The sequence below is a fragment of the Rattus norvegicus genome, unplaced genomic scaffold, assembly GCF_021556685.1.
Source record: "Rattus norvegicus strain SHRSP/BbbUtx unplaced genomic scaffold, alternate assembly SHRSP_T2T unassigned-0000047, whole genome shotgun sequence".
NCBI classification, from domain to species: Eukaryota; Metazoa; Chordata; class Mammalia; order Rodentia; family Muridae; genus Rattus; species Rattus norvegicus.
Genome location: NW_028238796.1, coordinates 140397 through 152721, shown reverse-complemented (window position 1 = coordinate 152721; position 12325 = coordinate 140397). Strand labels below are relative to the sequence as shown.

Below are 12325 nucleotides of genomic sequence, written 5' to 3'. Positions count from 1 at the left end.
AGAGGGCCACAGTTAAAATATAAGTAAATAAAATAACAAATTAATAAAATAGCCAAAAATAAAATAAATAGTAAAAAGGTAAAACAAAAATTAAACCAAAACAAAACAAAAGAATCCCCTGTAGTGTATTGGCCTAATTCTGCTTGTATTTTAATTCTAATTTGGAGAACTCAAGACTGGCTAACCCCCCAAAACTGACCCTGCTCCCAGTTAACTGTGATTATAAAGAAGCCAACAGCCAACAGCTGCACAGCAGAGAGATGGGGGAGGGGAGCTTTGAGGGCTTTGCTAGAGAGGATCATGAGGAGGGAAGAAGGAAGAAGAAGCTGCCAGAGAATAAAGGAAGAACTTGTGTGATGGAGAGGGGAGAGGAAGAGGACAGCAGCCATGGTTAAGGGAGAGGAGAGCCTGGTCCTGAGGGCTGTCCAAGGGGAACAAAGAGCAGCCAAGATGCTACACAGTCAGTAAGAGTTGAGAGCTATTGTTTGGAAAGTAGATCTGATACCATGGAGGGCAGCAGCTGCCCAGCTACTGTACTGACTAATGCATACTAAAAATAAATTTAACAAAATATAACCAGTAAGACAGCTCTCTAGAGGATCCTAAAAGGAATACTTTAGTTTAAGGGAAGGATAAAATACCAGAGAACACAGGAGATAAATTAACAAAAGTAGGACAGTTAATCAAAGAAGGTGGTGAAAACCAGAAAAATTAACAAAATGACAAAATTTAATACACAGGTTTAGATAACAATTACATATCACTAAACTCTGTATCTAGGATGGTGGGGCATGAATTCTGACATGGACTGAACTCAGAAAGGTGGGGTTGGGAGAAACATGTCTGGTTAAATAGTCCACCAGGTTCACATTGTGTCAATGTGATTTAATCTAAGGACAAAGAAGTGGAGCATCTCTCATGGCTTTCTTCTAACCCCTTGTAAGGATCACTTGGGTGTGGCCTCAGTACTTCATAATTCTTGCTAGGTCGGCGAAACTCAAGGAAGCTTGAGATTGTCATAGCACAGTATTAGGCTAGATATACTGAGTAGATGATACTAAGTTGTTCAGATGGTGATACCCATTTGCATGTGTTCTTAATGTGGACCTAAGGAAAGAGAGATCAAGGTCATTAGAATTGAAAATCATTCCCAGTCCTTTTCTACCATGCCAGACTGAAAGGCTGGTAGGGAGAAAGTGGTAAATAATAAAGAATTAATAGATGATGCTTTGAATGAAGGGTTGGTTTTTGTGCTGGTTTTAGAGAGGGTCTCAAGTATCACATGTTGCCCTCTCCCTGGCTGGCCCGGTTCACTTTGAACTCAGATAAACCTGCTTCCACATCCCAATAGATAGTCTTACAAGAGGGGCCTCTGAGATCTCTGAGGACAGCATTAGCCTTTGACAGTTGAGGTGTGTAACCCACAACTATAGTTTTCGCCACGTTTTTCCATGTCCACCAGCTATTTCAGATTGTTGCTGTTCTATGCCTGACAATCAAGGACACAGAAAAATAACCTGATACAGAGCAAGGACATGGTGATCACATCCTTTCCTGTTTTCTATGTTCTAGATGAGTTTCGTTAAAATTCCAATATTGCAGAAAGCTTTATATAGGACCCAACATATTAAGGGTCACTATGCACTGTTCTATCTAAAATGGCCTAATCAGAACTGACTACCAGCAACACTTCCTGCGAACTTCCTATGAGAAGCTTAAGTTTTTTGTGTTTTTCTCTTTTTCTTTTCTTTCTTTCTTTCTTTCTTTCTTTCTTTCTTTCTTTAGCTTCATAAGTTTAGAGGAATGTATTTTGGGCAACCGTTCTGCCCCTAATATCTTAGCTATGGATGTGATCAATCAGTGTTAGTGTATGCATTCAATAAAATGTCCATTTTTGACTAAGGTAGATGCTTCTGTGTTTTGTGGGGTGACCCACTGTCAATGTCTAGTGAATTGGGGGCCCTGGGTATGGTCGCATATCACCAGGACACAGGGGGCACAGAGCAAAGGCAGAAGAAACTGCACGCAGTTGTAAGATTTATTAGTCCTTATAATGCTAGGAATATGCAGTAATACAATTTTCATTTTGTCAAGATACCATAAGATCATTATTCCCAGGATACCAGGAACAATTGAGGGAAGACTAAACAAAGAAATACGAATAAACAAAAGCTTCTTCTCAAAATATTCATATAACAAATCACCTCTCTTATTATAATCAAAATATACTCATCATTACCAAGAGAGCGTTAGAACCGCTTCCACAGAAACGGGACACAGCAGAACATAGTTTAAGGCCAAGTGACAGAAACATTTTATTCTCCAGGGTGGCATTCCAGCTCTACTTGAATCTGTCACCAGGCCTTTCTTGACCCTGCCTGGGAGCTGCATCTCTATGTCTTAACAATTCCTTCTTTTTTCTTTTGTTTTAAAAGAAACACTATCCATGACATAGCTACATGTCCTTGTAGGGGTTTAGTCATGTAAAAATAAAGCAACATAATATACAATGTACATAAGATTATACCAAAACTAGCTCCTCCCAAGCTATGGAAAATCCTTTGAAGCCAAGCCTTGGGATCTAATCCTGTCAATTGATCAGCCAATAATTTAGCTATTTCCATAGGGGTAGTATCTTCTAGCTGTTTACCAAAAGACAGCATCGTATCGTATTTCATTGAGCATCATATTTCAAGGCATTAATTACTTTTGTAGCACTTTCATCACCTTCTAAATAGGCTTGAATTAACTTCCAATCATGTTCTGTATCATTATCCATATATTTATTAACACAAAAGTAGTAGGATTTCAATCATATCTTAAATCCTCATATTTTTCCAAAGATAACATCTTTCGACCCAACCATTCTACTGTTTGTTTTGAAATACCTACTTGATGTTGAAGTCTAATATCAATTTTAGTTTGCACTATCCATAACTCATGCGAATCTTTATGCCAGTCTTCAACAAAATGCTTTGTCTCAATAGGTGTTTTTAATGCTATGCTGGAAACCGCTGTAAAAGTAGAAACAGAAATAAGGCTAACTATAGTCGCAACAATGACTCCAAGAATTCTTTTACTTCTCTTCAGCAGAGTATTAAAAAAAAACAATAATGACATGATTAAGGGGCTCTTGAGACCAATGACATCCCAAATTAACAGGCATCAAGAGAAATATTTTTGCTGCATATAATAATAGAATCTTGATTCATACTAAACTGAACAGATGAATTAATACATGAATACAAATGACAGCTAATATAAGCAAATCCATTATTAAAATTAAATATACATATTAAAAATAAATATGGCATAGTGTTAAGCTTTTCTTTCTTAAACATCGTAAAATTATACTGAGAGGCAGATTGAGCAGTCCCAGAAAAGCTTCCATTAGCAAGCACACCTTCTTTTAATGCAGTGACAGTCTTCCACAAATGAGCTTGAAACTCAGTAGGATCTTCCACAGAGGCCAGTCGGTTATCAGCAATGCCTCCATCCCCACATTCCATCAGCAAACATCCATTAAGGCTTTCATTCTCCTCTCAGTTCATCCTGGTAACATTTGACAAATCACAAGTGGTAACATTCCATTCTGAACATGTATTAATGATTGGCCATAAGGACCCCAATTTATTCATTTATCTTCAATAATTTTTCCAAACATGCCAGGGCAATATTTCCAATTGCATGGGAGATATTTTAAGCCTGTATAAGTAAACCGAGCACAAATAGAATATACTGGCTGGCTAACAAATGTAATGTTATTCCAATTTTGGTTATAGACAAAGCTGTCAATCCTGGAGCTTGTAACAATTATTCCTGGTAATAGCCAATTTTAATAACCCATTTGTAGGCCTGGTCTCTTTCCTAAACACAAAGGCATCTTTAAACCAGCATAAGGAAAATTATACAGAGCTCCATCATATCTATTCAAAAAGTCAAATTATTCCGAAGAGATGATAAAATGCTTGGGGTGGTGTATAAAACCACATCTGTTTCCCCCCAATTAGCAGGTTCAAATAAAGGTGGACAAGGAATATAAGCCTGATAACTCGCATTGGCTGCAGCAGAAGAAACCGTGAGTAAAACACACACTGCTAACAATACGTGCTCAGCAGTAAAGGACTTTCCTGTAGGAGACAACATTTTTTCCTTTCAGTGCTTAATCGCTTCACGTGACCCCACACAGGTAATGGGGTTGTCACTGCACGGATCCTTATCCATTGTCATTTCTTGACACTAAGAGAAGCCAGGGCCTCAGTAATGGAGGACACCTCCTTCGTCTCGGGAGAATATCCATTAGGAGAAAATGTAGCTGGTTTAACTGGATTCCTTTGAGGGTAGGGTGCGGTTCTTATCATTCTGGGCTTGGATCCATCTCCCGGGTAACCAGAATTGTCTCCCATCCTGTAATGAGACAAAACCCTCTCCCCTGTATACAATGATGTCCCTTCCTGCCATTCAGCATCTCCGACAATTTTATCCATACTGTCTGTTCGATGCCTTCTGGGGGAAGTTCAACAAAGTGTCTATCGGCTCTTGATATAACTTCACTTTGTGGTAAATTAAGAAAATTAATAACATATAATGCTTGTGCCAATATAGCTCTGGGACTGGTCTGCAAACTCCATTCAGGCTGCATAAGGTCATCTCTTTTCCTCCTTTTTGATTTTATAATTTGTCATTTCAGGGTATGGTGAACCCTTTCAACAAAAGCTTGTCCTGGTGAATTGTGTTCTATATGAGTAATATGTACAATATGATATCGTTGATAAAATTGTTTAAATTGATAAGAAATATATGGTGGTCCATTATCAGTTTTAATTTTAGAGGACAGTCCCATAACAGCAGAAGTTTCCAATAGATGCTGTATAACATGAGCAGTGCGTACTCCTGGCAATGGTGTAGCCAATACAAATATTGAAAAATTATCTATGCTTACATGTATATATGAAAGGCAACCAAACTCAGAAATATGGGTTCCATCCATCTGCCACGATGTATTAGGTTGCATTCTTCTGGGATTAATTTCAGATGGAATACATTTTATAAGTGAAGGCTTACAAATACGAAAATTAGCAATAATTTGTTTGGCTTCAGAAGATGGAATCTTACATTTAATATGGAAATATCCAATATTGGCATAATTATTTCTGTTTTCTTCTGGGGTAGCAAATTCCACTAATTGATCTACCATATGATTGCCAAGTGTTAAAGATCCTGGCAATTTTGAATGTAATCTAATATGTGCAATGAATATTCTAGAGTTTCATAATAACAATAGTCCTTTAATATGTGAGAATAACATTTAATATAGGCTTAGATGTAGAAACAACAGCAGTCGCAATATTCTGTACTACTCCTACAACATAAGCTGACTCGGCTATAATATTTTTACATCATGAGTAAAATCCTGGAATACATTAATTACCGCTAATAATTCATTTTGTTGTACTGACCCAAAAGAAGATTCTTGTACCCAAAATATATCTTTGTTCCAATAAGCCATCTTGGTGTTAGAGCCATCTAAACACAGCAACAGCAGATGGTAATGGATCAACAGAAATTAGTGCATTTATCAAGTTCATGAAGTTTATAGTTGGGGAACTTGTTAAGATTAAGAAACCTCATAACATACAGAACATAACAGGGTATGTGACCAGCACCTCACAGTTCAATGTCAGGTTTTTTTGTTTTTTGTTTGTTTGTTGGCATCCATGATGTGGAGGCATATTACAGAACAATAGGAAAGAGCTGGTTGCTGTGTAACAAATTCGCTGCTGTTAAGGTAGCTATGGGGGCAAGACCTCAGCAGTAGCCCTTAAGATGGGAAGGAGATGATGTGTTTGATAACTGAAAGGAGCTGCCTCAGCTGTGTTTCTCTGCCTGCTCAGTGCCCATTCAACATCACTCTGTCCCTGAAGAGGAACTCAAGGTCTGCCCCCTGCTGCCTGTGAGCCAGGAAGAGGCACAGAAAGGCAAGGCCACAGCACTGGTTTCCAATCCCTCAGTAATGCTGGATTTCCAATAATGTACTTGTATACACAAATACAGTGTGGTAAGTTGCAATAGATACTAATCATTTCTCACATAGGGCAGCAGTTGATTGACTACAACTAATTCTATTAAAAAAAAGAAACCTGGCTCTTGTAGAAATATACAAAGAAATATCTAGGATGGTGGGGGATGAATTCTGCCCTGGACTGAACTCGTGGAAGTGGGGTTGGGAGAAAGATGCTGGTTAAATAGCCCACCAGGTTCACATTGTGTCAACTTGATTTAATCTAAGGACAAAGAAGTGGAGTATCTCTGATGGCTTTCTTCTAGTCCCTTTAAAGCATCACTGGGGTTTGAACTCAGAACTTCACACTTCTTGATGGGGCAACTACACTCAAGGAAGCTTAAGACTGTCATAGGCACAGTATTATGCTACATATACAGAGTAGATAATACTAAGATGTTCAGATAGTGATATCCATTTGTATGCACTCTTAATGTGTATGCAAGAAAATGGAGATCAAGTTCCTTAGAATAGAAAGATCAGTTCCACTTTTTTCCTAACATTCCAAACTGAACGACTGGTAGGGAGAGAATGGCAGATAATCGAGAATTCGTAGATGACGCTTTGAATGAAGTGTGGGTTTCTATGCTGGTTTTAGACAGGGTCTCAAGTATCACAAGTTACCTCTACCTGGCTGGCCAGGTTCTCTTTGAGCTCAGATAAACCTCCTTCCACTTTGCGATACATAGGCTTACAAGAGTGGCCTCCAAGGACTGTGAGGACAGCATTAGTCTTTGACAGTTGAGGTGTGTAACCCACAATTATAGTTTTAGCCACGATTTCCCATGTCTACCAGCTATTTCAGATTGTTGCTGTTCTATGCCTGACAATCAAGGATGCAGAAAAATGACCTGATTCAGAGCAAGGACATGGTGACCACATCCTTGCCTCTTCTGTATGTTCTGGATGAGGTTTGTTAAAATTCCAATATTGCAAAAAGCTTTCTAAAGGCCCATCACATTAAGGGTCACTATGCACTGTTCTATCTAAAATGGCCCAATCAGAACTGACTCCCATAAAACACTTCCTGCAATCTTCATATGAGAAGCTTGAGCTTTTTGTTTTGACTTTTTCTTTTCTCTTTCTTTCCTATTTTTGCTATATAAGTTGAGAGAAAGATAGTTAAGGCCATGAATTTGCCCACAAAATTTGAACTATGGATGTGATCAATCAGTGTTAATGTGTGCATTCTATAAAGTATTCATTATTTACTATGATAGGTGGTTTTGTGTTTGGTGGGTGGCCATTTCCCAGTGTACAGGTGCTGGGACCTTGCTCTATCCACTTAATGGATAAGCACCATTTAGCAGTTTATGTGCATCCCCTATATCTCTTGACTATTTTATTTTTCTGATAAAAGCACATGATGTATCTTACTCAGGCCTGTGATCAGTGCTCCTTTGGCGACATTGGTACAGAGAGGAGAACCCCACAAGCAGCATGAGGTTCCCTTCACTCGTGCTCCCAATATTGCACTTTCCTCTGCCAACTGGTCTCCACACTTTTCCTAGCACCATAAAGACTTCAACTCTTTCAACTAAGGAATTTTCTGGCAATTGTCGATTGCTAAGCACATGACTTCATGAGTGTTCCCCTAATACACGCCCATGTTGTAACCTACCATGCAGACTATTTCTTGATGTGATATAAAGCACATGTACATAATGAGACAGGAGAACTTTTGAGTGCATATTCAAGCTGGTGTGAAATCTCAGGAAGTTTTAATGGCTAACATTGGTGGATGAGGACAATTTGAGTTAGTGAGACATTTTGGGGCAAGATATGGAAGGAAATATTCATTTAGATGCATAGGAATTACTAAGGTTTTTTTATAATCAAGCCTAGAGGAAAATTTGGCTTTGGAAGCAGGAGATGCTCAGTGGCTCTGCCCCAGGAAAGTCTCCTGGAAAGGGCACCTCTGCTTATGCTCAGTACAGGGAGAACATTAGCAGGGAGGCAAAGTCTGCTCCCCATTACATCAGCTGTCCCTTCTAGGACATTCTATTGTCTCCTAGTGAGTTCTAGCATCCTCTGTGATGTCACCAGTGTTGTAGTGACAACCAGTGCCCTAGTTTCTCTCAGTCTGAGTCTGGCGGTTACAAGCTAAGACATGTTTTCCCGTCTTCGCAAGCTTTTTGGGAGGGGGAACGTCGATTCTGAAGAGACTAGAGTGAAGGAGTCTGGCCTTTCGTCTCAAAGTAATGATGGAGAAAGACAGCACTTCTGGGGAATGTGGAGTAAGTTCTGGGCAGTGTATTTTGAGCTTCCTGTCAAGGGGGCTGCAGGCTTAAGCTGACCTTTCTAGCAATGGGCCACAACAACTGGAGCATCTGAAAAGGAATTGAATTTCCATGAATATCACAATTCCTTAAAGTCAAGGATTTCAGAACTTTAGTTTCCCCATCCCCACTGGGAGGATATGGTAAGGCCAATGCTATTATACTGTGAACTTCTGGTCTTTACTTTTCAGTTCATTTGCTCTGTTACATTGATATAATAACACCATCAGTGTTCATGGAGGGTCCACCTTTTCTGAGTTTAGACAGGGCAGCAATGTATTTCACTATCATTGCTTCTTTAAATACAGTGGGTATCTGGCAGTAGTAACAGGGAGAGATTGTGCTCCAGGCAATAACCTTATGTTCTTAGACCTTCTCTAATTTCTTCTAACTGGCAGGGTCATCGTTTGCTTTATATATTAGAGGTTGTATGTTACAAAAATTTTTCTACAGTACCAAAACTATTTGGAACGTGTAGACCAAGATTCAGCCTGTAACCTATTCGCACTTCTGGGGCATTTGGTATTTCACATAGGGACACTGATAAGTCTGTTGAACATATCCTCCCTGGAAATGCGTTTTAAATCCAAAGTTGTTGGCTTAGAGTATCAGGGTAGGACATCTGAGTGTCTCCAATCACTCAAGTTTTGTGGATGGTGAATTTATCATCTGAGTTCTGAAGCCACAGGGGTGAGGGTCCTGAAACCAAGCTGTACCCTGTTCAGCTGATAATAATCCTGGAGAAGCCATCTCCATGGTACATGTAAGCACGTGATGTCCGGAATAGGGAACACCTGGCTGCTTACATCTCTTGGTCTCTATAGAGTAGTGGGAGAACTGAGATCCCCTGAGGAGGTCTCTTAAGCATAGAACAAGCGCCTAGCAGTGACACTGGGTTCCTGACTTGTTCTCCTGTTTAGGCCTCACTGAGGTCTATGAACACTCTATGCATTCTCCCCATGCAGGTTCACTTGTGTTCTTCTACCTACAGACTCTGGGAGAGAAACATCATCCCCTGGCACTGACCTAAGCAAGAATCAGGCCATGAAGGAAAAGGAGAGGCTGATTAAAGAGCTGCAGCTCATTACCGAGGAGAGAAATGACCTGAGAGATCGCCTGAGGTTTCTGACAGAGAGATCCATGAAGAACAGGTATGAATCGCTCCAAATGCTCTTGTTTCATTACTGGGTCTGCAAGGTCACGTTTTTCTTATCCTGTTAAGGTTTTGGGTTCTAGAAAGCTGTACCTCCCTAACCACCCTGTGCTAAACCTCACCTCCCATATAGTGGAGATTCAGAACCTGACCCTGAGGAGTGAGATTGAAAATGGACTCATCTGCTTCCATTTATTTAAAAGCAGAACTTGTGGTCTGAATGAAGAATTCAGGGATAAAGTCAGGGAGAGTGAGTTCCCAGTGTGCATTTGCAAAGCCCTTGACAGCTGGTGGCTTTGCAAGATTGTAATTGCAGTGAGTTTCTGGTGAGTCTCTGTACTTGCTAGGCAGGGGACTGAGTGCTGGAAGATCCAGGCAGCAGCCTGGGGTAATGTAGGACCCACCCTGAGTTCATATATTCCTAAATGCCGATGTTCATTGTATTCTATCCTTTGGGGACAGGCCACACTTCAGGCCAAATCCATATTATGAAGACCTGGAGAGAATGGAGGAGGCGGTCATGTCAATTCTGCACAACTTAGAGATGGAGAACACTGAGATCCATGAGAACAACCATAAGCTGAAGAAGGAGATTACCTTCTCTAGGTAAGTCCTGGTCAGAAAGGCTATCACTTGTGGAATGGCCATTTCTGACTTTCTTTGTTCTGGATTGGACGGTCTTCAGCTCTGGTTCTATCTCTTGTGCTGTTTACATATCAGTGTGCCAGGGTCATTAGGACTCAGTTTTCAGTTCCATAAAAGACTGTTCCTCATCCCAGGATTGTCTAGGCATCTTCAGAAGGCTCTAGAGAGAACAGTACTGATTGAAGTCAGCAGAAGGTTATTAGGCTGACCTGTACCTATGGTGTCACACCAGGTTTTACAAAATTCAGTGCGTGGACCACATGGTTAGCATGACCTTCTCTTGATTCTACTGACCTCCTTTGAGGGTTTTGGCCCAGTACTAATTGATGTTGCCCCCATGCATTGGGCTTTCATGGATAGTTGTAGATCCATGTTCTTTCTCAGAGGTGTGGACTCTAATTGGTGTCAGGCCAAGCAAACAATTTATTCTTCCCCGAATTAACTTTTTATGGTTTGTGCAGCAGCCTTATATGTATCAAGATGCACTTTATTAATTCTTCATGGGTATCTGGGACCTGATAGAGTTAGTCGGACTTGGGAGTAGGAATGGGAGAATGGGCCAGCATGATCTTACTATGCAGACTGTATTTCCAGAAACCTGCTCAGCCAGCTCCTGATGGAGAACACATGTAGGAAGAAGTTGGTCCCACTGAAGCAGGAGAACAAGGAGGTACATCTTGATTGTGCACTGAACCAGAAATATTTGGTTGACTTCAACAAGAAAGATAAAGACCATCAACGGCCAGAACCAGCATTATCAGTTAGGGACGAGCAGATGTGTTAGCTTAACAATATCTGATAAAATTTGCCAATTTGATACATCTTTGCTTCTCTTACCACCTTTCTAATTTACACTCACAACCAGCCAACCACCTCATGTAATGGAATTGTTCATTGCTCTGCCTATGCACAAGTATTCTAGGAAGTTAACCACTTTTCAGAAACTGAATTATTGTGCAAGCATATTTTGCTGCTCTTTTTGAAGCTGCAGTCTAGAAATGGTGACAGATGAATAACATATCCCATTATTGCATATCCATGTGATACATTGGATCCCATGTAGAGTTTTGAACAATTTCTTGGTTCTTTGACAAATGACACTCTGTGGTCATGTGACCTCTTGTGTAGGAAGCACCTTTGGGATAAGAACCAAGTGCAAATGTCAAATTAGTACTTGTCATTGGCTTTAACCTTGGTGACATATGGACATCTCCTTTCTTCCTGCAACCCGATGAGGTCTTTTCCCATTGCCCTGTTCTTGGTTTGCACTGGTATAAGTCTGGGTCCCATATTGTCAGCCCACATTACTGTGAGGCTCCCTGGAGATTTTGCCCTTCCCAAAGAGTTAGCAACAATGATATCAGTTAAAAGGTCCATGTCGACTGTCCAATAGAACTGAGGTGGTAGAAGGCAGCATTCTGACAGGTGGCTTGCATTTCCCCACCAAATCAGTGTCTGAAAAACTGCCTTCCTCCAGGTCTCAGAAAGTGCAAGAGAGCTGGAATTGGACACACAGCAGTAAGAGAGCTTCCTGAAGAATAAGTTGCTTTCTCAGGAGTCCCTGATGACCAACATCCTGAATGGTAACAACATTTTTTGGATGAGTATTCATCCTCTGAGTTAATTTGTCATTTCTTAGAAACGCTAAATTTATATACCATACTAAGCCATCCTGACTGATTGAGGTCTTACTCACTTTCTTCTTCAGAAAACAGCACTTGAGAGACAACTTGGGGGACCGCCTTTCATTATGTGTGCTAGAGGAGAAACAGCAATACGTCTGTGCTTCTAAATGTTCGTTAAGAATATGCTTTTACAAATATTTTTGTTATGATTTTAATTGAAGTTTTCTTTTTGTTGTTTCATATTTATATGTTCTTCTTACTATTTTTACTTTCAAATATTTTTAAATATTTTTATTCATTTTAATCCTGTTTTTTGTAAAAATGTATTTGTTATGAATAAAAATTGAATTCTATCTCTTGACTCTTAAGACCATCATTCTTATTCAAGGGTTCTGTCCCTTCCTGTGGACTTAGAACTGACAGCTACAGATGGATCTCTGCATGTTCCATGGATCCTGGGCTAATAAGTGAAATCAGAGTCACCAAGGAGTACCCAGTGTGATAGTGTCTTTTGTGTGGATAATGTGGCTGTGTCTCGGACACACACTTTGTGATGTAATCA

At 40.0% G+C, this 12325-nt stretch overlaps 2 protein-coding genes across 9 annotated transcripts in view; one reads left to right on the top strand and one right to left on the bottom strand.

Moving 5' to 3' along the window:
* Positions 1 to 12325, bottom strand: part of LOC147997824 (disks large homolog 5-like) — a 96117-nt gene that overhangs the window by 37162 nt on the left and 46630 nt on the right. The window lies entirely within an intron of this gene.
* On the top strand, positions 8101 to 12114 carry LOC147997827 (uncharacterized). Its single transcript, XM_087601575.1, has 4 exons — positions 8101 to 8298; positions 9332 to 9491; positions 9956 to 11721; positions 11847 to 12114. Exons 1-3 carry the CDS (start codon positions 8172 to 8174, stop codon positions 10101 to 10103), a joined length of 435 nt encoding a protein of 144 aa, XP_087457701.1. The 5' UTR covers positions 8101 to 8171; the 3' UTR covers positions 10104 to 11721; positions 11847 to 12114.